Source organism: Macrosteles quadrilineatus, unplaced genomic scaffold (genome assembly GCF_028750875.1).
Source record: "Macrosteles quadrilineatus isolate MER2022 unplaced genomic scaffold, UCM_ALF_1.0 Scaffold_2__2_contigs__length_208266976, whole genome shotgun sequence".
NCBI classification, from domain to species: Eukaryota; Metazoa; Arthropoda; class Insecta; order Hemiptera; family Cicadellidae; genus Macrosteles; species Macrosteles quadrilineatus.
Genome location: NW_026542595.1, coordinates 33832424 through 33859438, shown reverse-complemented (window position 1 = coordinate 33859438; position 27015 = coordinate 33832424). Strand labels below are relative to the sequence as shown.

The 27015-nt window shown below is 35.5% G+C and overlaps 1 protein-coding gene across 1 annotated transcript in view; it reads left to right on the top strand.

Annotated features, from left to right (window-relative positions):
* LOC128987588 (cytoplasmic aconitate hydratase-like) overlaps positions 1 to 27015 on the top strand; it is a 56061-nt gene that overhangs the window by 8603 nt on the left and 20443 nt on the right. The window contains exons 2-8 of the mRNA XM_054408519.1: positions 1504 to 1593; positions 4483 to 4649; positions 22169 to 22314; positions 24604 to 24673; positions 25728 to 25920; positions 26258 to 26388; positions 26631 to 26802. Of these exons, the coding sequence (XP_054264494.1) occupies positions 1504 to 1593; positions 4483 to 4649; positions 22169 to 22314; positions 24604 to 24673; positions 25728 to 25920; positions 26258 to 26388; positions 26631 to 26802 (969 nt within the window). The remainder of the gene's footprint in view (positions 1 to 1503; positions 1594 to 4482; positions 4650 to 22168; positions 22315 to 24603; positions 24674 to 25727; positions 25921 to 26257; positions 26389 to 26630; positions 26803 to 27015) is intronic.

The following is a 27015-nucleotide window of genomic DNA, read 5'->3' as shown; positions in this document are numbered from 1 at the left end:
TTACTTTCCTGTTAAATGGAACATTCATTATTATCAATGTTTTTTTTTTTTACTTTCTCCCCCTATACCATAGTATATGGAGGGTATTGTTTTCGTCAAAATATTCGAGTTTGAGTTTTGAGTGGATATTCGTTTTGGGTCCCCCTGGACCCAAAAAAGTGGTTTTTGAAGTGATGTCTGTGTGTGTGTGTGTGTCTGTGTGTCTGAATGTGTACAGAGCTAGAGACTACACCTGTGGTCCGATTTCGATGAAATTTGGTATGTAGGTTCTAATCCATGGTATCTCCAGGTTTTTTTTTCATTTTTTTGAAATTTTGATTTTTAATGGGGATTTTTCCATAAAAACCCATAAAAAACTGGAAAAATCGGATTTTCTCAAAAACGGCCCAAACGATTTTGATACAAATTTAGTATGTTGTAGCCCTTTAAATTCTGAACAAAATGGTACAAATCCCATTTCTGTAAAAATTACGGTTCAAAAGTTATGGTAAATTATGTTATTTTCCCATAAAATCCCATAAAAAACAAAAAATAGGATTTTAGACAAAAATCCGGTTTTGATTTAACATAGTATGTTATGGTCCTTACAATTTTGATAGTTTTTCATTTTTTAGAAATTTTTATTTTTAATGGGGATTTTCCCATAAAACCCCATAAAATAACGGAAAAATAGAACTTTCCCAAAAATGGCCCGAACGATTTTGATAAAAATTTAGTATGTTATAGTCCTTTATATTCTGAACAATATGGTACAAATCCCATTTCTGTATAAATTACGGTTCAAAAGTTATTGTAAATTAATTTATTTTCCCATAAAAACCCCATAAAATAACGGAAAAATCGGATTTTCCCAAAATTGGCTCGAACGATTTTGGTAAAAATTTAGTATGTTATAGTCCTTTAAATTCTGAACAAAATTGTACAAATCCCATTTCCGTATATTTCTCACCGCTTACACATGATAAAGGTTGTTGTCAAACTTATGGGAGAAAGTATGTGTCAGAATGCTGATACCGTTTATTATAATTTGTATTTGCCATTTCAATGAAAATTATTAAAGTATTTAAGTATCTTGGCCTACCCAAATATTCATAATCACATTTTGACAACGATTCTTGATACCGGTACTTTTCCTAGAATATAGGCCCAAGCTACCTACCTACATAGGAAATCAAATTATAAATGTTTAAAAACCCAATTTTGTGCGATTTTTGTCACATTTCCTCCTAATCATTACCATACTAGTTATACCAATCATATTTTAGAGAATACATCATCTTTTCTCTATTAAATAACAGTTCCAGTCAGATTTTTGTTCTAGAGTGACCTAGGCGCAGGAAATGATGTTTCTTGTAAGCATTCTGTTCTGGTCAGATATGTGTTCTAGAGTGACCCAGCCGCTGGAAAGGATGTTTCTGGAAAGCCATCTTGATTTTAAGGCTAAATATATTTAGCAAACTTCCTTACTGTTGCAAAAGTTCTCACTATTTCTTTCTGTTGTAGCTAACCCATATGACCGACTGTTAAAAAATATAAAGGTTGGAGGGAAAGATTTCAAATACTATGACCTGCCATCCCTGGGACCTCATTATAGTAAGTACAAAAATATAGAATTAATATAATTAATGGATCAAATAAGTACCTACTAAATAAGTTTAACTACTGTATTAGAGCCTAACAAATTCTTAACCCTTTTCACTCTCATTTTTGGGCTCCGGTCCCATGCACCAGAGGTTTAATTTATTATGTAAATAATTAAGCCTACCTGTATTTTAAATTCAAAAAAACAATGTTCATAATTTTTTTTCTTCTGGTAGCCGACATGTGATACAATTGCGAAACGGTTGATGTCGGCTCACGGCCAACAAGAGAGTGGAAAGGGCTAAGTGGAAACTCTTCTGCTTTAAATTTCATGATTGTAATATTCTAGTCATTGCCTGGACACTGTGTTCGAGAGAAGTGCATTAGGCCTATTTATTATTATTTTCTCTACAAATGGAAACTAACTTGAAGATGAATAGAATAGAATAGAATATATATTTATTTTCTCAAAGAACTTACAATACATTGTACATCTTTCACAATTATTGTACATTAATTTTCACTTGAAGTAAAACAAAAAAACAACTTGGTTATAATAAAAATAGACTTGAAATGAAATAAAAAGTCCATTGTTCTCACCAGGCTGACAAAAGACAAGTTACAGTGATCTGAAGCACAAAAACAACCATACTGTATGTACAATAAAAGTGACCTTTATAATTTGAATTTGAGAAAATAATTAGGGCCTCATTAGGCAAAGCCTGTGGTTGAGGTTCCTTTACTTGCAAAATTTAATGTATACACAGAGCGATCAGATAGATATAAAAACAATACTAGTAAAAAACACAATGGTCTCATTCGAAATCTAAACCTAAAAACAATAAATGAGAAAGACAAATGATTATTCAAAACACCTGCCACATATGTTTGATTCTTATCTATCATGTTTGTTATCTCTGGTTTGATAACTGAAACCGTACGCACTGCACTAGTGCCACCAGGCGGCTGATAGCCCTAACCCAAGGGCCGTCATAGCACACTACATACAATGTATAGACCCTGAGTGGCATAGCCCGCCAAAGTGCGTCCTTAATTGCTAAAAAGATGAGGTTGAAACAAACCTAGATCATAAAAAATAATGCTCTTTTGGTAGGTAAAGTTTATTAACAGTATAATATTTGACTCTACAACTATTTTGTAAACTGGCAATCATGTTCAATTAAGATTTGAAAAAAATAAAATTTTACATGTATTCATTTAACTAAACATAGATTGGAAATATGAACAAGTTGTAAAACATCCCTTAATAGATTTGTCATACTTGAGGATCAGCTGAAGACACTTTTATTGTCAGTTCCGTCTAGTGGCGCTAGGAACATGTTTTTTTTTTTAAATTTTGTTCTTGTTATATTTTAGCTAGGCTATTTGAAATATTGTTTTGCCAAATTAAACATTCTAATCATAAACAATAGGCCTAACTCGTCCCCTAGTTATATAACCGAACAGTAAAGCACAAATCATCAAATTAACCCTAAAATAATAGCAACAAAATTTTTTCGACCCTAGCGTCTTGTGTCGCCCACCACCATGAACTAGACATAAAAACAAGCTTCAAATTTTACAATGGTATGAGAAGTCTACTTGTGTTATATAGGCCAGGCCCACCCAAAATGAACATTAAAGTATATCTTTAAATACTTTATAGGTTATTTGGTTGATATTATTCAATAAACTGCGATATAAATTAATTATGAACTTTCAACGGGTCATAACTTTTGTTGAAATATAATGCAATCATCTCGTAACACATTAGAAGGCCATGGATTTCGGGCCCTTCTAGCCACCATAAGAACTTAATTGACAAGGCAACGCCAGCCGGCGGCGCTTGACTATCAGGGAACAATGCATTGGTATATGGAGCCTTGTGGGCCGATTTGAGCTGGATCTGTACGTTGATTCTCAATATTCTCGCTGGAAGAGCTGAGCGCTAGTAGTGTAGCTTTGTTTACATCCCGCCGTTTATGACGTACACCAACCGGCAAACGGGTTGCAGTTGTAATATTTTATGAAATGATAAGTTAAAACTTTTAGTTAGTTTTGTAATATTATTCGTACAGATTTATTAGGGTAGCCATATTATGGTTTTAGTGATCATAAATTTAAAGGTGTGATGGTGATGTTCAAATGGGGTTAGGCCTACTTAAACGGTACCTACTGCAATCTTCAGAATTGTGAGTTATTAAAAATGCAGTGCTTGCCATGATTTCAATAGTAAAAAATAATAGTAGAAAATAATGTAACATTTTTTAACCAACCCAACTTCTAATCAGGTGTCTCAAATGATAAAAACCCAGTCTAATTTATGTCAAAAATTTCAAAAAACCTAATTTCAAAATTCCATAGGCCTACCCCTCAAACCCACCGGAATGATCCCACTCCGCAATGTCCCACCAATGGCCCACCCTACTGTTCAGGTAAAGTGCTGTCACTGCTACTACCTACGTATATACTCAATATATACAGGATGGCTGAAAGTAACTTCACCCCCTTACCTTTTTAACTTTTTGAGATGGCAACCTTCTTAGTTATGAGGGACCATCATTGTGACTATTTGATTTGTTTAACTTTACTTTTAGGGAGTAGTTCAAAATCTAGCGTTTTAAAAACTTACCATCATTAACTTACTGCCTCTCATGTCTAAAAAGGTTGCCACAAGTTGATTTCAAATATCTCAAAAAATAGTTAAAAAGTTAAGGGGGGTGCAAGTTACTTTTTAGCCGTGGACCCTGTCTCCTGTTACATGGTAACCAGTGATTAGTTAACATACAGTATCTCCATTCCAAGTTGAATAAAGCACAGAGTAATTATACAGTATTAATTTAAAGTTTATAAATATTTGTAAAAACAACCAGTAACTAAAACTCTCCATCAACTTTTTAGATCAGTTACCATTCTCTATTCGAGTTTTGCTGGAATCAGCTGTTCGAAACTGTGACAATTTCCAAGTACGTGAACATGATGTGAATAACATACTAAACTGGACTGAAAACCAGAAGGTAGAAGAAGGAGTGGAAGTGGCATTCAAACCTGCCAGGGTTATACTCCAGGTAAGATTTTAAGATTCATTCTATTTCAAAACATAAATAATCAATTTTATGAAACAGAGAAATTTGATTGAAGTAAGTGTATAGCTTATTCAATTTAACACCTTAGTCAGAAACTCCTCCTGTAATGCTTAATTTTGTTATAATTATAAATATAAAACCCATTAACTACCTTGTTAAATTAGAACATCACATATCATGTTCTGTACTCCGAGACATTTTCAGGTGAATTTATATTTCAAAATGTGCATACTATTTTTATTTTGTGTAGAGTACACCCTTTGCATTCATTTTTTTGCTGTGGGGGAACGGCCCAAACCCTGGTAGTAACATCGTATAGGCTATCCTGTTGTTAGATAGCATCATTATTTGATAGCCCAATTAATCCACTTGCTAGGGGGGTTCCCGTGTGCATTTTATGTATAGAAAAACACCCTAAGGGATCATGTAGGTACTATGTGGGTTATCATTTTTCACGTGGGTGCCAGCTTGGCAGAGTGGGCATAACCTCAGAATCCGCCATTTTAAAAATGGCGGCGGCATTTATTACATGAAACTCATTGGGAGCTTATATCTCGAAAACGGTAATATATAGCGAGTTACTTTTAATACAAAAAATGTTGCTTACACAATAAGGAACAACTTTTGTATTTACAAAAATGCCCTAAATATAACTATTTAGGAGTACCGTAGTTGAGCAATTTATGTTAATTTGACCTATACATTTTTACTCTGTTAGACAAAAAAATTCTAATATCTTTTAAAAAAAAACTGTTTTTTAAATTTGGCACATAGCACTAATTGCTCTTTACATCTACGGTCTAAATATCCCCGTCGCAGCAAACCTGCAGAATCAGCACACATTTACCTGGCTGCATTCCTACTAAAATATTAAAATTGACGGATTGATTTCCTATTTAAATGACATTGATTTGTAATGAGTACTTAAGTTTGTTGCTTCAGGGAAGGTATTGAGGTGTTTTTTATATATTTTTATTGAAATAATGATAGCTTAGTATGAATGAAACAAAATTTTGAAATTTGACTATAATATATCCATAAACAAGCAAACTAAAACAGTTTATTTATTCTCGATAAGAATAACATGGGAGTTTTAAATTTAAATTTTTTTAAATTATCTCCGTAACCTTTGGGCATACAACGCTTCAATATACAAAGTTATTTCTTTTTTGAGGTCTACAAAATGGTTTTGTTCATTATAAAATTTCGTGTTTTTAGGGTTGAAAATCGGAAAAATCCTTTTTTACCCCATAAAACTCCCCACAAACCCCCGTTCCCATAATCCGATCATGCTGGTTTAATAGTCCGAATTTGTATGAAAACGTAGGTTTACACGTTTGTGATAAATTTCATTAAAATTGGATCATTTTTGCTCGAGTTATCAAATGAAGTCGTAGTTCTGTCTTTGGATACAGATGTCGTAGTGTTGGCTTTACACTTTATGAATGGATTCTCTTCGGAAGGTTTGCAGGAATTGTGGATACGACTTGGTACAGCCAGAACTTCATGATATGTACTAGTTCACATTATAGCAAACAGGCTTGGAAGTAACCTTTGCTCAGTTCTCCCAGCACTCCATATTTTAACGGGCTGTGACTTTGCCAGCAAATTTGGAACAAAGTATGCTACCCTAAAATGTAATCCAAGTACTTTGCTAATGGACTTTGAAAAATATGGGGAGGAAGAGATAGAATAAAGTTTGAAAAACACAGTGAAGTATCTAGTTCACATTAAAAAAAGGATACTCAGTGTGAAACTATGAATGATCTAAGACACTGGATATAAGTACACTGTCACTGTACAACGAATACTCTTAAAGAACTGCATCCTTTGCTCGTGAATAAATTCTGTCTGGTAGAGCTACTAGACAGCCTATCTTACGTGCTTTTTACTGTACATACATCCAAATCCATTGCATGAAAGAACACGTTTTTCAACTCGATCCTTTGAGTTTTGGACACAGTGATGGTGGTTACTCTTTGCCGCAATGCTCACAAGTATATTGTGAACAGTTGCATTTTTCTGATGACTATAAAAGGGAACAGATCTTATTCCTCTAACTCAAAAGACTTATAATTTAGATCCAATAACTGCGCTCAAATTTTATGATCCACGAAACTAGTTCAATATCAATACAATCAGTCCAAAGCAGCCTACCACCAAGGACAATGTCAAGGTACTGGTTGTGTTAACGAGACGTCAATGCTTGGCCGATGCACCAACTTTGCCGCCGGTCCCGTTCCCGCTCCATCGCCGTTTTAATAATAAATGTTATGAATTATAATAATAATTTCTATTACATCCGAAGATGTATTATTATTTGTAATAATACAAATGCATTATATAGAAAGGATTATATTTATTTTTATATTTGTATGCGTCATTTAATAACAAAAAAATAATTTAAAAATATTTTATATTATTTTAATAACTTATATATCTGCCAGAAGCTTCTCAAATGCTTTTTGCAGTTTTTTTTACCTTAAATGCGAAGAAAAATTAGTACTATGTGCCAAATTACAAAATAACAGATTTTTTATAAAGTTTCAACTGTTTCAAGTTTTCAAGTTTCAAGTTTCATCCTTTTATTGATTTCCCTCAAGGGGTACATCAAAAAATACATTTACAAAATACAATTACTGTACATGCAAAATAACCAAGGTTGGTAAATAAGTTTTACTAATAACTAGGCAAATAAATAATCATATAAATATTAACATGCAATAAATAATTCAATAAATAACCAATAAATATCTCATAAATAAATACTGTATAAACATAGAATACCAGTAGAAGAACAATAAATATTTACACATTGAATAGATTTTTTATAATTATTAGATTTTTTTGGCAACAGAAATGCAGCCAGGTAAATGTTTGTTTAGTCTGCAGGTTTGATTCGGTGGGGGTATTTAGACCTTAGATGTAAAGAACAATTAGTGCTATGTGCCAAATTAAAAAAAAACGGTTTTTTTAAGATATTAGAATTTTTTGTCAAACAGAGTAAAAATGTATAGGTCAAATTAACATAAATTTCTCAACTACTCCTAAATAGTTATATTTAGGGCATTTTTGTAAATACAAAAGTTGTTCCTTATTGTGTAAGCAACATTTTTTGTATTAAAAGTAACTCGCTATATATTACCGTTTTTGAGATATAAGCTCCCAATGAGTTTCATGTAATAAATGCCGCCGCCATATTTAAAATGGTGGATTCTGAGGTTATGCCCACTCTGCCAAGCTGGCACCCACGTGAAAAATGATAGCCCACATAGTACCTACATGATCCCTTAGGGTGTTTTTCTATACATAAAATGCACACAGGAACCCCCCTAGCAAGTGGATTAAATGGCCCTGGGTCTGAAAACAAATGAATTTTTAACGTACATATGCCTAATTCATTGCTTTGGCATTTTGTGTTCTGATATAGGCCTATTCAACTTTTAGTTATAAATATAAACTGAACATTGTTTTAAAAAGGTAAAAGATATTGATCTTGGTTCAATAGCTTCATTTAAACAATCTGAATATCCAACGGTAAAATTCTACCCTTGAGGGTAACAATTAATTCTACTGTTTAGAAATTGTATTTACACAAATAAAAACTACTTAAGTACCTTAAGAAAATATAGGCCTAGGCCTACCCAAATCCTGTTTATTTTCCTAAGTTTATTAACTAAACAGGACCTTCTGCTTTTAAAAATTAATAGGATGTTATCAAAACAAGAGTATGGTAGTTAGACCATAATTTTTTTGTTAAGTATGTTTTGAGCTAAACTCAAGTCACTGTCTGATGTTACCATTTTATGCTACACCTTATCTAGAACTTCTCTGTAATTACCGTTGATAACATGTCTGCTGGGGTTATCTGCTATAAGGAGACCTATTATACACTTAAATTATGTCACTTAAAACTGAGACTAAGCAGTCAATCATTTGTGAATTTTCCTTAAATTAGGGGTCTGATATTATCTTATTTGATGAGACAAAGTTTCAATTCAAGGGTTGTTGTATTAATAGTCAAAGGTAGAACTAAACAGACCAGTCAATGTTAAGTTATGTAGAACAGTTTATTTACATATCAATTATTCTGAATCATTCTCAGCTGTGTGTTGAGGCTATTAGAGCTTCATGATAAGGTACCATGAACACACTTTGGAAAATTAATCAAAGTAAAAAAGGTAAAAGCAGCTGATAAAATTGTTTGGTACCTATACAATATCAGCTTCTCCTTGGATATTAGCTGAAATTGGATATTTATATAAAATATATAGAACTGTAACACATTAAAATAAATTTCTGAGCTCTTTTTCCAATTCATTTTTTCAAGCAAGTGCTTAAAAAAATCAAATACACTTTAAACCATATTTCGATATTTTTGATAAACCATATTTGAAAAAAACATATTTTGATAAAAATTTTCTCTTTTTATAAGTTTTTGTCAAGCTGAAAAATCTGAAGGTTACTTTTTATTATTGTTTTATGATTTAATTATTTTCAATTATTTTTCCTATTTTTTTCTCTAGTTTTTCATACTTTGTGATAAAGAAATTCTACTTTACTTGATACTATTCCAAATTTCCACTCCGTTTGTGAACTTAATTGTTTTTAATTAGTTGAACAGTACACTTTAATTTGACCTTAGACTTTACAGGATTTCACAAAAATTATCCTGAATTGACAACCAGACCTTGCTATTAACTGGCTGACCCCCAAAATCTATAAATATATCCAGTGAAAGTATGAACTACATAACTTACGTATTTGGAGAGCAGAGAAAGTTGAATGTGTTACCTAGTATTGCCTGAGGCATTAGATGCTGGCAAAAGTGAACTGTTATAATTAAAGATCATCAGAAATTAAGCTTTCTGACAAAATAATAAAATATCACAGTAACTGTAATTTTCAGTCTTGCCTTAAAATATAATATAAATAATATAAATATGATATAAACCGTGTTTAAATATGACACTGTGAATAAAAAAAGAAAAAAATGAATTAAAATGACTTTATTATACATTTTAAGTTATTTTAAGGTTGCACAGTAGACTACACCATTGTGAAAAATATTAACATTAAATTATTAATATTATCATTATTACATTGTCACAAATTATGTTTTATGAAGTCATATTATGACTTCCATACTGCAAAACAGTAGTGCCAATACATGGATGACTATGATCGTATTTCCCTGCTACGCATAGGACCATGATCGATATCCCTCTGTTTTAAATGGCTATAATCACTTTTTCGGGGGGTTAAGGCTCCGCTCTACCTCCACGGTAAAATCGCATTACAGTTCGACCGACTGCCGCTTGGCGCGCTCCTCGGCCAGGCGCGTGAGGGGAAGGGTCATGGCCTCCATGGAGGGGATTAGTTAGTGGTTGGAGGCAGCCACGGTACACAACAACAATTGCTCGCTTATCGCTGCGCTATGCCACTGCAACCGTTGGCTACACTCACACTGACCATTGACAGTTACAATTTATGCTGACAAATTGTGCTAACACCACCTATGATATCTGAAATATTATAGCTCATTCTCTTTCTTCAAATTAAGTATTAAGCTTGCTGATTTTACCACAAATTGTATTTACCCTATCTTTAAAGTTAATGGATAAATAAATTTCAATGCACACGTAAGATTTAATATGTATAACTACGGCAACTATCGATTTATTATATTACTATATAATATTAATTAAATTAAAATAAATCTTGTATGGTCATAAGATGATTAATTGTATAGATTATTTAATATTAAGTATATAGTTAACGGATATAGTTAAAATGAACGATTAAAAGTGAAAATAATCAAACAACAATGCTGACATAGCTCCAAATTGAAGTTTAATTTGAAATTGTATCAAAATGTACAATTAAATTCCATCTCTGATAGGCATTCCTCTGGGATGTCTAGGATCAATGATTTCTGGAAGCAAAGACGATTCGTAAAAATCTAACAGTCGTTTTTCCATGTTTGAACTCCAAAAATTGTCGTCCTTCACTATTTTCTCAACAGACATTCCATGAGGGGTCCAAACAACAAACCAACAATATGGCTTATTGGTTACACGAAGCTGTCCTTGCACCTGATAATAGTAATTGTGGTTTTTCTTTAGAAAAATCTCCCCTTCATATTCTGTACAGTATTTTATAACTTTGTTTTTTACTGCTTCAACTGGGGTCAAGTCTTTGGCCTTTGCTGGACATTTCACTTCTACGAGGAATTTGTTATCGAAAATTCCATCTGGGCTTGCTGCAAGGAAGGGGTACTGCCTGTCGATGAACAGACCACACGGTTCCACTTGAATCAAGAGTAGTTCAGTTAGTTGGGCAATCGCAACCTTCTCTTTTTCCAAACCATATCTGAAAAAATATATTAAATTAATAGAATAATCTTATGTTATAAAACCAATCTTAATTAAATCGATAAATGCAATACTGTAATGTTTAAGAGTCGTACACCAGTTGTTCCTTTAATTGATTTGCATTTTTTTTTTACTTATGTCAATCATTTGATAAACACAATATAACAATAAGATCCGTGGTAAAAGAAGGTGAATATTTCACAATTTACTGCATTATCATCTAACAGTGTTTGAGTGTTAATCTAGTACAACAATCGCGAGAAATTGTAAATTAATTGCTTTGACTAAATGTTAAATTAATGTCTATATCCACTAAAAAACACTGACCTTGTAGATGGATTTCCAGCGAAGTCTTTGTAAAGGAGTTGTTTAACTATTTTCGCCCGTGATGTGGTCTGTCGGAGCTTGCAAATTTTTCCAAAATTTGAGGCTGTTATTCTTTTTTTTCTTTCCTTTACCCATAGCTCACATGTGCTTTGACTCCTTGACTTTTTTTCCAGTTCATTCCTTTCGTCTTCGTTTAGACTAAGGTAGGTGAGAAGTTCAGCCTTTCTATTATCAAACCTATAACGAAAGGTTAAAATACTAAATAAATTTATATTTCAAATAGCCTATCGTTTACTGACGTAATAAAAAGTTAAAACGTCAAACATTTACATTTACCATGTAAATACGTACATTTACCATTTATATACAACAAATACAACATAATTAACCTTTTCAGTAACACATGTTGATATATGTTACCGTATTGTATGTTATTATATATATGTACAAGCTGCTACACCCATGCTTTGCAACGGGAAGAAAATGTGACCTAGAGAGCTATTAAAGTGGTGCTGATGTGTGTTTTAAAATACAGCAACTCTATGATTTAGTTTGAAAATATAAACTGATTTAAAAGCGTAAACCTACTTACTTTCAAACCCCTACTTTTGATTAGATCCCTAAGAATATGACAACATTCCTTAGTGTAGCCATAGCATCAATTATTGCTTCATATTGATGCTTTATGAATGACATGTTTTACCATTTTCTTCAATTTTATTCAAGCCTCTTCACATGTAGCTTTCTATATAAATTAAAAAAATGAAACTATAAGCAATACTTTACAAAACGTATACAACCTCACTTTAAAACCAAACATAACCCTCCTCAATCTACATAAATTATCACAAACATCTTATTCAAATAAATAAATAAATAAACACCAGTTCATTTTACTGACCAGCTGTTTCATTAACTAAATTAAATTAAATCATGTAAACATTGGAAGCATGCCAGGCGTAGCCCTTTGGAAATCAGCCTATGGGGCAGAGCCCTTAGGAAATTCGTCCATATCAATACTTTTCGGCAAATCTACACACTCTAAGGTTCATTTTGATGTGCCATATGCCTATATTTTTATTTGGTAAATGACCTTAACCATTTACATAAAATTGGTGAAGTACACTGGCTTTCTTGACTAAAAAAAATCACAATACAGAAGCATTGGCCTAGTAAATATAAAAAGAGTACTGTATATAAAAAATTGTTGTAGAGATATATTAGAGATTTATATAGTCATTATATTATAGTCATATTTCACGCCAAATCATCCTGGCCGGGTGTGCACTTCATCTCTTCCTCTAGTGACATCTCTTATTCGCCTCAGGTGAAAATGAGGTGGAGTCTATACAAAATATTTTACTAATAGGTTACTTATAACTACCTATCTGTACTTACCTAGTAGTTTATGTAGACCTCTATATTTTAGCAATGAACATTTTAACAATTTCCTACTTAGCCAGTTAGCTGTAAAGTGGCTATAATATCAATGAATTTATGCTTACTGTACTGTGATCTTTACTCAGACTTTCCTCATACAGTAGTAGTAGGAATAAAAAATACCTGTAAGCCTATCCTTGATTGTAGTAACCTACCCCGGTACCAACTAATAAGTAATAAGTAATATTTGGCTAGTGAATAGTAAAATAATATTATGTACTTCTAATTTAAATAACTCTCATCATACATTACCTATTCTCTTCCTTATTTGTCTTCAATTCACGCCAACGATGTAAACTCTGACTTCCCTTGTTCTTAAATCTTCTGGCACTTAAATTAAGGTGTTTCCTTTTTCTTGTCCTAGGATTAGGCATCTCGAGGCACACCAGCAATGACAAAAAATAAACACCAAAACACTCAAAACATGAAAATCACTGCAAGAGTGCAAGCGAGTGAAAAGCACGTGGTCGTGGTAGTCGCCCAGGTAGTCGCCTCAGTTGGCATCTTCCCGCGCGCGCGCATTCGCAGACGGCTCGGCGCCATGGTTTTGGGGATGGGGATGGGATTTTGAGGCTGTAGCCTACAAGAGCGGTAATGGCCCATAAGCCTACCATATCGGCTTATTAAAACCCGTCTCTATACTATTAGACCGAAAACTTGATCTTGGCTAGAGGTCATCGGTGCAGAGTAATTTTGTATATTGAAGCGCTGTTGTATGCCTACGGTCAGGGAGAAATTAAAAAAAGTTTGTTAAAAATTACCATGTTATTCTTATGGAAAAATTACTTTACTTATTTATGGATATATGTTGATAACATTTGGCAAATTCATTCATCCTACTGACGTATGGTCAAAAAACACTTTTTACCTTCCCCGTAGCAGGAAACCTAAGCACTCGTTAAATCTTATGTTATTTAAATTGAAATCAGTTTGCCTTATTTATTAAAATATTTTAGTAAAAAATAATGTAATCATACAAGTTGAAATTCGCTTAGTCTGTATAGTTTTGCTGCGACAGGGTATTTTATTTGTAGCCCGTGTTATGACTTGTAGTGAATTTGAACTTGAAGTTGAATGGCTGAGTGGTCAATAGTCTAGCTAGAACATTTGAGGTATCAGATTCAAGTCCCCAACTTGGAGGGGTTAATTACAAAAGTTTAAAATGCTGTTTCAATTAATCAGCACTATTGAGTACTGGTTTTCTTAAAACACATGTTATTATGGTTGTTATTACAACAATCTCATACCCGACGTTTATAAACAAACTTATCTTTATATCTAATTCCGTAAGCCCAAAATTTTACAATGAAATTGTGAGCGAACGGTTGGCCGTAGAAAGCTGGGAGAGGTCTCATTTTAAAGGTCTGGGCATGACATTTTGGGGAAAATTATTCATTTTTCTTAATAATGCACCAAAAGGTTGTTACGGAATAAAATAATTCACATTAAAATAACATGGGAATCTAGGTCATGTCTGCTTTGTTTACTTTAAAACATGTGGTTTAACTTTATTTAAAGCATATGGTAATATGTTATATGTACTGTAATATGTACGCTTCCCCTACAGAGAGGTTGAACAAACCAATTGACTATATAAATTCAATTACACCATGCCAATTCAATGCCACCACACCAATTAGTTTTAAAAGTTTATTCAATAGTGAAGTTTATAAGAAATGAACCTAGGGGTTGTGTTAGGTATGTCTGAAAAAAGTGTTAAGTTAGTAGTAATTACTGGAGTAGGTAAAGGGAACATATTTTTCATGCCAAAAATAAAACTAATATCTACAGATCCTAATATGCCGTTTAAGTTTACAAGGATTAAATTTTACAAAAATTGGCATTTATTTGAAAAGATTATCTCCATGTGTTCTATAAGTGAATTTGTCTATATTCAAAGAAATGTATATACATTTAATTAATAGTCATGAAGATTATTATTGAAAATGTTCCTTAGTTGTATTATGATTAGAAAGTTTATATTATAAACACACCGCATGAACAGTCCTTTGGATTTTTTTTTAAACAAAGCAGACATCAAAATGCATTATGCAGGTATGTAATAACTATTATACATATTATAATATACAAAAACGATAATTCAAGGTAGGGTAACCCATCAGACTAATAATTTGTACAAAATAATTACTAGATTATATATATATATAGGGGCTATTGCCCCTTCAAGCTGTGGTGATGTGAACATTATCACCTGATAATATTTATTATTTGATTTGTTTGTAAATATTGTATTTGTTCTTAACTAAAACATGGTTGTAATTTTGAATGAATAAAAGCCATACTTTTGGTTTACTAAGTCTTTCTTACAACAATTTTATTCATTCAAAATTACAAATTGACCCGGAATCTCCAACTGCCTCAGAGGAATGGACGCACTGGTTACAAACATTCGAAGACTTTCTAACCATGACAGAATTCGTTGAAGACAAGGACAAACTGAAACTACTAACTAATCGATTATCTTTTACTACTTATAAATTTATCAAGGAATCTGAAACTTACCAAGACGCTTTGAGAGTTCTTAACTCAATTTACATCAAACAAAAGAATGAAATATTCTCAAGATATTTAGTAATGACTAGAAAACAGCAACAAGGTGAGACTATTGACAAATATGTGTCGGAACTGAAACTTTTGAGCCAAGATTGTGTTTTTGAAGCTGTCAATGCGATTCAATACAGGGATCATTACATTCGTGATGCTTTTATCAATGGCTTAGCCTCGTCATACATACGACAGAGACTATTTGAAAATAAAACTTTAGACCTAGCTGAAGCAGTGGAACAGTCTAGAGCTCTTGAAATGGCTCAAGCTCAAGTCGAGAGCTATCCAAAATCTATGTACGGAATGCAAACTTGTGCAACGAATGAATTGGCAAAGCAAGCTTGTCAGTACGAATTCCCACTACAACAAAAGGAAGAAGCGACTGTTTCCGCTATTAAAAATGTTGATGGCAAGTGTTATTTTTGTGGGCATGATAGACACTCTAGAGATCGCTGTCCAGCCAGAGAAGCAACTTGTGGGAAATGTAACAAGACAGGGCATTATGCGAGAGTCTGTAAAAGTAATCCAACTCAACATTTTAAAGTAAAACAGAAGACGTCTAGTACATCAGCTGCACTAATAGCAACTACACATAATACATCTGTATTGAAGGACTCTACAGTTGAAGCTAAAGTGAATGGCCTGAAAGCAAATTGCTTAATAGACACCGGGAGTACATCAAGCTTTGTAAACTTGAAGTTTGTTCAGTTAAACAAAATTAAAATGTATAATGAAAGTGGACAAGTATCACTAGCTGCTTCTAATATGAAATCAAACGTCCACGGGTTTGTTAAAATCAACCTAAATCTGTTGAATCACAATTACAACAATTTTAAGTTGACTGTTCTTGAAGATCTTTGTACTGACGTGCTTATCGGACATGATATCATGAAACTCCACTCAAATATACAGGTTTGGTTTGGAGGTAAGAAACCTCCTCTGTTGGTGTGCTCCTGTGCCAAAGTTGAACCACCCAAACTATTCTGCAATTTAACTCCAGATTGTAAGCCAATAGCCACAAAATCACGACGTTACTCAGATGAAGATATGCAATTTATAAAACAAGAAATGGAAAGACTACAGACTGAGGAGATCATTGAACCTAGTTCGTCACCTTGGCGTGCACAAGTGTTGGTTGTTACAAACGACAAAGGGAAGAAGCGACTGTGTGTGGACTATTCGCAAACGATAAACAAATTTACTCTGTTAGACGCCTATCCCTTACCAAACATAGATGATCTAGTATCCACTGTAGCGACGAACAAGGTTTTTAGTAGCAAGCATACTATCAAATACCAATTTCTGACGAAGAGAAGAAGTACACTGCTTTTGAGGCTGCTGGTCGTCTTTTTCAATTCAGAAGAATCCCATTTGGCGTAACCAACGGGGTGGCATGTTTTCAAAAGACCATGGACCAAATCATTAGAAAAGAAAAACTGAATGGAGTGTATGCCTATCTGGATGATTTGACCGTATGTGGAAAGGATCAAAAGGATCATGATGAGAATCTAAGAACATTTTTAGATGCTGTAACTAAGTATGGACTTGTAATCAACAACGAAAAGAGCAAGTTCAACCAGTCTTCAATAACCTTGTTGGGACATTTAGTTTCCCATAACTCTATTCGACCTGATCCAGATCGGCTAGAATCTCTACTGTCACTTCCTGTGCCCAAAGACCAAGTTTCACTAAAGCGAGTCCTAGGATTTTTCGCTCACTATTCAAAATGGATACATCGATTTTCTGATAAAATAAGAAACCTGACACAAGTCAATTCTTTTCCTTTGTCACAGGAAGCGGTTGCAGATTTTGAAGCCCTCAAACTTGACATTGCAAACTCAGTAATTACTCCTAGGAATGGGCAAGAGCCACTGGTAGTGGAGACTGACGCATCTGACATAGCCGTGGCAGCAACTTTGAGTCAAGATAATCGGCCAATTGCTTTTTTCTCACGGACTCTAAACAAATCTGAGAAGCTGTATTCAGCTGTTGAAAAAGAAGCTGTTGCCATTGTCGAAGCCCTTCGAAAATGGAAATCATTTCTTATCGGAAGAGACTTCAGATTATACACGGATCAGCAAGCTTTATCATTTATCTTTGACAAGAGGCATACAAGCAAAATCAAGAACGATAAAGTTATGAGATGGCGACTAGAGCTAACACCTTATCAATATGAAATAGTGTACCGACCTGGTAGGGAGAATGTAAAAGCAGATACGCTCTCTCGGGCATGTGCGGTTCGCTGGGACAATGCTAAGTTGTTTGAATTACACAAATCTCTCTGCCATCCGGGAGTCACTCGAATGTTTCATTGGATTAAAACTAAAAATCTAAACTACACTCTGGATGATGTAAAAAGGATGACGTCAGCTTGTCAAACATGTGCAGAAGTGAAGCCAAGATTTCACCAATTCCAAGGCAAATTGATAAAGGCAACCACTCCCTTCGAACGTCTAAATATTGACTTCAAGGGCCCTCTTCCATCAACAACCAGAAACCGTTACCTTTTAACCATGGTGGACGAGTATTCTCGTTTTGTATTTGCTTACCCCTGTAAGGACATTAGTTCAGCAACAGTTATCAGATGTTTTTCAGATCTATTTTTTATGTTTGGAGCCCCGTCCTTTGTACATTCAGATAGAGGTTCATCTTTCATGTCGCGAGAGCTGACGGACTTTCTTCACAAGTACGGAGTAGCTACAAGTCATACGACACCTTATAACCCTAGAGGGAACTCTCAGATTGAACGCTTCAATGGAACAATATGGCGAACCATCCTACTAGCTTTAAAAAACCACAACCTGCCAGTTGCTGCATGGGAAGAAGTATTACAGGAGGCACTTCACTCAGTCAGATCTCTTTTATGCACTGCGACAAACTGCACACCGCACGAAAGATTCTTTATACATAGCAGAAGATCTACCAATGGAGACTCCTTACCATCTTGGCTATCCGCTCCTGGTCCTGTCCTGCTTAGAAAGTTTGTAAGATCTAATAAATATGATGACCTTGTGGAGCCAGTTCAACTTTTGGAATCAAATCCACAGTACGCTCTCGCGACATGAAGAAGAGATGGGTCAGAATCACAAGTATCCCTGAGACATCTTGCACCCGCTGGCCTACCTCCTGGTGATCTACCTCATGAAGACAACACTACTGAGAGAGAGATTGTTGAAAATATAAATTCAGACATTGACCACAATGAAGTTCAAAATGAAACTCAACAAACGGTATCTCAGACCCCAACTTCAGAGACGGCTGTGGGGGAACTACGTCCAAAGAGGAATGTCAAGCCTCCGTCATATCTAAAGGATTACGTATGCTATACCTACCTTGAAAACTAGTGGGGGAGAATGTGGTGATGTGAACATTATCACCTGATAATATTTATTATTTGATTTGTTTGTAAATATTGTATTTGTTCTTAACTAAAACATGGTTGTAATTTTGAATGAATAAAAGCCATACTTTTGGTTTACTAAGTCTTTCTTACAACACAAGCCACTAGTATTTTGGTAAAGTTTTAAAGCTGTATCTGTGCAAGCAAGTTGCATTGGCTGAGTAACTGTTTACAAAGAGGACAGTATACTCCTATCCTATGTGTAAAAACGGCGACGACGCAAAGATGGAACAGATTCAACCGAGAGGAGGGGAAATATCGATCGATGGCTGTGGTGGGAGAGCTGACGACAGGTAGAGCCATTGGCCGCATGGCCGCGCCACTGCACGGCGCCTTGAAGAGCGCTTGCAAGCCTTTCGAGTCTGCGTGATTACATGGTTATCATTCAACTTTTTAGTAAACTAACTTCAGATTCTTGTTTTTAAGCATCTATTGCACTTGTCCCGTTTTTTATTTTTTCTGTAAAAATTATTTTAATGTATTAAAACTTATGATAAAAAACGCCTATTTTTACATTTTTCACCAACCCGTGAGCCCAACATTTTTTAAATTATCAAAATTTTAAAAAACGGGATACCTACAATAACATTTAACGAAAAATATGACACCAAGATCTTTTAAATCGGTTCACAATTGGGGCTACAAACAGGAAGAACTAATACCCTTACATTTGCGCGCGCCAGACGGGGTAGAGCGCAGCCTTAACGTTGTTGTAAAGTATATAGGGATCTAAAAAAAAAATTTTTGATTATGATTGTTTTTCCCACACACACTTCAATTATTATTAATAGTCAACTATGTAAATGTAGTTAATTTGCTGATGAAATTTCCTGAAAACTAGACTCTTTATTTTTGTTTAGGCCTATTTTAAAAAGGTGTTTTTTCTTTAGAATGAGGTTATAGTTTTGAAATACCTCACAATTTTCTGAGACATTTATCCGTTATGATAGGCCTACTAATGTCAAATATGGCAGGGCTATATATTTTTTAAAGACCTTAAAATAAGTTTTACATTCCTCCAAAAATCTAATGTTGGTTTAATTCAGGGTGTCTAGTAGTTAGGAAAATCGGGAAAGTCGGGAAATAGTATTGAATTTCAAAATGGTCTTGAAAGTCGGGATTTAGTCTTAAATTTGATTTCAAAGTCGGGAATTTTCATGATTTTGCCGCGATCGTCGTCTTGCGATTTTGCCGCGATAGTGGACGACGACGATGACGTTTCTGAAACCACGAGAGACGACGATGACGTTTCGTGACAGCGGGAGACTACGATGACGTTTCCGTGACCGCGGGAGACGACGATGACGTTTAGCGGGAGACGACGATGACGTTTCCGTGACAGCGGGAGACGACGATGACGTTTCCGTGACAGCGGGAGACGACGATGACGTTTCGTGACAGCGGGAGACTACGATGACGTTTCCGTGACAGCGGGAGACGACGATGACGTTTCCGTGACAGCGGGAGATGACGATGACGTTTCGTGACAGCGGGAGACTACGATGACGTTTCCGTGACCGCGGGAGACGACGATGACGTTTCCGTGACAGCGGGAGACTACGATGACGTTTCCGTGACCGCGGGAGACGACGATGATATCTGCTCGGCCGCGGGAAATGTTCATGATTTTGTCACGTTAGCGGACGACGACGATGACGTTTCCGTGAGCGCGGGAGACGACGATGACGTTTCCGTGACCGCGGGAGACGACGATGATATCTGCTCGGCCGCGGGAAATGTTCATGATTTTGTCACGATCGCGGACGACGACGATGACGTTTCCGTGACCGCGGGAGATGACGATGACGTTTCCGTGACCGCGGGAGACGACGATGATGTCTACACGGCCGCGGGAAATGTTCATGATTTTGCAGTGATCGCGGACGATGACGATAACATTTCCGTGACCGCGGGAGATGACGGTGATGTCTAAACAGCCGCGGGAAATGTTCATGATTTTCCCGCGATCGCGGACGACAACGATGACGTTTCCGTGACCGCGGGAGACGACGATGATATTTGCTCGGCCGCGGGAAATGTTCTGATTTTGTCACGATCGCGGACGACGACGATGCCGTTTCCGTGACCGCGGGAGATAACGATGACGTTTCCGTGACCGCGGGAGACGACGATGATGTCTACACGGCCGCGGGAAATGTTCATGATTTTGCCGCGATCGCGGACGACGACGATGACGTTTCCGTGACCGCGGGAGATGACGATGATGTTTCCGTGACCGCGAGAGACGACGATGATATCTGCTCGGCCGCGAGAAATGTTCAAGATTTTGTCGCGATCGCGGGAGATGACGATGACGTTTCCGTGACCGCGGGAGATAACGATGACGTTTCCGTGACCGCGGGAGACGACGATGACGATTCCGTGACCGCGGGTGACGACGATGATATCTGCTCGGCCGCGGGAAATGTTCATGAGTTTGTCGCGATCGCGGACGACGACGACGACGTTTCCGTGACCGCGGGAGATGACGATGACGTTTCCGTGACCGCGGGAGATGACGATGACGTTTCTGTGACCGCGGGAGACGACGATGACGTTTCCGTCACCGCGGGAGACGACGATGATGTCTACACGGCCGCGGGAAATGTTCATGATTTTGCCGCGATCGCGGACGATGACGATGATGTTTCTGAGACAGCGGGAGACGACGATAATGTCATTGATGTCTACAAGGCCGCGGGAAATGTTCATGATTTTGCCGTGATCGCGGACAACGACGATCACGTTTCTGTAACCGCTGCAGTCAATGATGATGTCTAAACGTAGATGATTTCTAAACGTGGAAGATTTCATGATAAAAAAAAACAAATTTGCTAGTTAGAATTTTTTATTGCTGCATTATTTCTTTACTTGAAAACACCACATTATCATAATACTACTTTATGACAAAGACAGAGGTTGGTGTAGTATTATTCAGAAAATTTGGTTAAGCTATACAAATTGGTATCGGTATCAAGAATCGAGAATCGATACATTTTAGTATCAACACGCACTAATTGTTGAGAAAACTAGTCTTGAAAAATCTGGAATTAGTCTTGAAAAGTCTGGAATTAGTCTTGAATTTTATAATGGAAATAAACTAGACACCCTGTTTAATTTAATTTAGGCCAATATGTTTAGGTGAAAAGCCCCCCAATACTATTCCCCTCCCATAGCATGTGTGTAAGCCCCAGCTTCCTTTGGGCATCATATGGCTAAAGCCACAATCTACATTGCAATGCAAACATTCCAGCTGGTGTCACAGTTGCAGACACACAATGAAAGAACTACACTCTAAGATTACTGACAGGAATATATTGATTACGCTTGCATTATCAGTCTAACTATATTAGGCTACTTATTACAACAGTTAAATGATTTTGTTGGTTTGACAGGATTTCACTGGAGTACCGGCAGTGGTTGACTTTGCTGCTATGAGAGATGCTGTTAAGGACCTAGGAGGAGACCCAGACAAGATCAATCCTATTTGTCCTTCTGATTTGGTCATTGACCACTCCGTCCAAGTTGATTTTGCACGTTCGTAAGTAGAATTTTGACAGTCTTAAATATTTTGCTGAAAGCCATACTATATTAAGATAAAGTGAATTTTAAGATTTGTTAGGATAAAAAAGTGGTTACAGTAGGTCAAACCTTGCCTAGTCAAACCTCATGGACAAACTTCTGTGCTTTACATACAATTGTGTGTCAATATTTGATAAAAATAACTATCAACTCAATAAATAACTTAAAATTATATTCATCAAAGTAATTTAAATTTAAATTGCCTTTTTTAACATTCATTATTACAGAGTTTGGATGTACGAGTAACATTCTGTTTTAAAGTATTGGATTATACTAAAACAGGGTTTCAGAACAAACAATTTGAAACCATCTTCAGTTAACAAACTGATGATAATTCAACTTTTCAATAGTACCTAAGTAATAAATGTCAATATACTTAAGCTGCCAAACACGCCACACAGTGCTAATATCAATCCGTATGCTAACAATCCTACAGTTCAGGTGACAAAATTAGGTAATCTTCGTCAAACAAATGAAATTGAAGTAAAAAAAAAAACTATAAGTTTAAAAAACAGTAATGCCTGTGGCTGGGACAGTATACCCATTAAATTATTGAAATGGTCAGCTAATGAAATATCAAACATCTTGGCTACACTAATTAATCAATCTTTTGCAGAAGGTGTTTTTCCCCCAACTACTAAAACTCTCAGAAATAGTACCCATTCACAAAAAAGGTTGTTTAAATGAAGTACAGAACTACAGGCCGATCTCTTTATTAAGTAATGAGTACAGGTTTATGAAAAAATTCTTCACACTAGATTATCTAGCTTTTTGAAAAATAACTAAAAGTTTTGCAAGGAACAATTTGGTTTCCGTAAAAATCTAAATAGGTACCCAATCAGCTTTAAACAACTTTGTAAATTGCGCTTTGAATGCCTTGGATGAGTCGCAGTGCACAGCTGGTGTGTTCTGCGACTTATCCAAGGCTTTTGATTGTGTTAATCACAAAATTCTTATCAAAAAACTTACAGCAATTGGTTTTCATGGACAAATAATTGAACTTTTGAAGTCTTACTTAAGTGATAGAAAACAAAGAACAGTAATTAAAACCGCCTCTGGGAACAAATACTCTTCTTGGGCAAATAATAACTATGGAGTTCCGCAAGGTTCAATCCTAGGTCCTCTCTTATTCCTCACATATATTAATGATTTACCTTTTCATTTTTCAAATCAAATCTGTAACTTTACCCTTTATGCAGATGATACAACAGCTCTCATCAGACGAAGTACTCTTAAAATGTTACATGATGATGTCAAAGAAACAATTGGAGAAATAGCAAATTGGTTTTAAAAAAATGGCTTACTTTTGAATGAAGATAAAACTAGTGTTTTAATTTTCAAATTGAGAAATTCAACCACTGGAACAGAAACCACTGCCTTGCCCACAAATGTAGTAAAGTTTTTAGGGATATATTTGGATAGTAAACTACAATGGACAGAACATATTAATTTTCTAAACAAAAAACTTAGTCCAACAAGATATGCTTTAAGTGTTTTAATTCAGGTTACCTCCTTGGAAGTATGTAAAAATGTTTATTATGCTTATGTATACTCTATTTCAAGCTATGGTATTACATTATGGGGGACAGCCACAGATGTCCACAAAGTTTTTAAAAAACAAAAGTCAATAATCAGAACTCTTGCAAATTGCCCCAAAAAAAACATCATGTAGACAATTGTTTCGAAATTTTAAAATTTTAACTCTAAGTTCAATATACGTTTTTGAAATTTTAAAAATGGTTCATGGAAATCCTGGTATGTTTCAAAATTATCTTAGTAATCACTCATATAATACCCGAAGACAAGACATTTTTCAATACCCCACTCATAATTTAAAAAAATATGAAACAAGTCCTCTCTATATGGGGTTAAAAATTTACAATAAAATTCCAAACTCCTTAAAGCAATTAAACTTAGCAAAATTTACAGACAAAATCAAAACATTTTTAGTAGAAAAAGCATATTACACTCTTGAGAAATTTTTCAACGACTCCTGGTAACAGACACCCAATCTCTCATCAACCTCTCCTAACATAAACAGTTCCAACATGCTGTAGCTTTTGTAGGGGTAACTTACTGGCTAAATCCTAGGTTTTTTATATACCTATTTAGATTTCCTTATTTATTAGAAACCTTGACAATGTACCTGTCTGTGTACTACATTTGTAACAACTTTAACAGATGTTATGTGCAATAAAGAATTGTCATTTGTCATTTGTCATAAAATAAACCAAATTTTCTGTTTTAGATCAGATGCTCTGCAAAAAAATGAGCAGCTGGAGTTTGAACGAAATAAAGAAAGATTTATGTTTCTTAAGGTAAATTTCAACATGTTTATACAAAATTAGAACTTTTTGATCTGTTAAATAAGCAACATTTTCGAGAGTTAACTTGTACAGGTTCGACTGTTCTGATTTGAATCTGATAAAATCTTTTACCTACGACTGTTTTTTAAACTAGCAGTCTCAATTTATTTAGTTCTTAGAATAAAAAAGATTCACTCAACATCACTGTTGTTGTTGTTTTACTTTACAACACGAGTAACGGATCAATGAGTTTCAAGGATTGAGGGGAAAGAAGTAGAATAACTGTAATACTTCGAACGTCAACTTATCAGATGTTAAGACCAATTTAATTTATTAAACAATGAGTGGGTGGTTGGGGTCCTTGTATCACAATCAGTGGCTGTTAGAAGTTATAATCAAAAACATAACCTGATTTTTAGTAACTAAGAAACGGTCGTAGGTAAAGTAGTGTACGCAACTCACGTAATTAGCCTTAACGACACTCTTAGAAGTTTCATAGGCACTTGCCAAGGCTTGCACCTTAAATTTTCTACTAGTGTTGTTAAGACTATCCTTACACGATCATTGTGTAAACTACCTACTTTAAAAAGAAAGTTTAAAGGCCCTAGGCCTACCTGTTTCAACGAATAAGTACCTATAAGTATTTTATAAGTGGGTTGCAAGAAACAATTTCTAGGTGGTGGTGGGTCGTTATCCGCTGACATGAGATATTCTTGATTTAGCCATAACCACGGTCACAGAAGACGTTCACCGTAGAAGACCTTAACAATTTTGCCAAGACAGCAGAAGAGGTTCCAGATTTTACAGACAAAGAATATGTTCAGCGTTCACTATTTTACCCCGATGCGAGGGAGATCATGAGTAATATTATCATGTGTAATCCGATTGTTGAATTACATTTTTATAAACAAAAATTCTTTCCAAAGCAATCTGATTTTGTCCTGAGTCCCTAGCGCCACCTTTTTTGACCAGACCCGAAGTAAAAGAGTCTGGCTCGCAGACCCCTATTTGAATGAAAGTTTTGAGATCTAACTACTGCTATTGTGTAATGTTAATGTTTGTACAGTGGGGAGCCAAGGCGTTCCGCAACATGCTGATAGTGCCACCAGGGTCTGGTATTGTACATCAGGTCAACCTGGAGTACCTGGGACGTGTTGTGTTCACTGACTCTGACACTTTGTACCCAGACTCTGTGGTAGGCACTGACTCTCACACTACCATGATCAACGGACTAGGAGTGGTCGGCTGGGGTGTTGGAGGTAAACTCTCAGCTAGATATATAGTTTTGTGAACACCTTGTCTAGCTGCAAACAAACCTCGTGGAACATGTGTCAATATTTGATTCGAGTTCTTAATAAATAAATAAAAATTGTAATAAACTGTTATAAACTGCGCTGAACGTATCCAATTCTAGAACCAAACCACTAGATCTATCCCTGTAAACCACAAATGGTTTTGCCTCTTCCTCTGATAGGTTAATTTTACCTCCATCCAAAGTCTTTAAAGTCATTTGTTCAGATTTAATGTGTGGCTGATCGAAACCTTAGTTACCTTCTCCAAATAGTGCAATCAATAATAAAGAGTCTTTGCTTGTAGGCATAGAAGCAGAAGCTGTGATGCTGGGACAGGCCATTTCCATGTTGTTGCCAGAAGTGATTGGGTATAAATTAGTTGGCAAAATGAGCCAATACGCTACATCAACTGATCTTGTACTCACCATCACAAAGGTTAGTATTCTTTGTCTCAAAGTCGTCCCGTCTTCTGTTTATTTGATCTCTCAACCCTTTAACAGCTTAATTAAAAACAGAAATCTGTACCTGATATGTGCTGCAATCTGTAAGTCAACGTTACAACTACAGAGGAATTCTTTTGAAAACCTATTTGTTAAGTACTTAGTTTAAACTTAATAACATGAGGAAAATATGGTATAAGCAGGCATAATTCAATAAACGAATGATCTATTTTGTAGCACTTGAGGCAGATCGGTGTAGTAGGCAAGTTTGTGGAGTTCTTCGGCCCTGGAGTGGCAGAGTTGTCCATCGCAGACAGAGCCACCATTGCCAACATGTGTCCCGAGTATGGAGCTACTGTTGGCTTCTTCCCTGTCGACCAGAACAGCTTGGCTTATCTGCGACAAACAAGTAAGCACAAGTGTATATACTGATTCGGGATGCAACAGTAGTAAATACCTCCCTACAGCTGAAACCCAGGTGAAAATATTTTAACCAAGAAATCAAGTGATCAAACTCAATAGTGTTCATGAAAAACGGTTTTTTTTCCATTACTGCTGATAAAAACGTAAAACTAAGTTCAAAATAGAGATAACCAACAACCACTGTTTATAGACTCAGTTT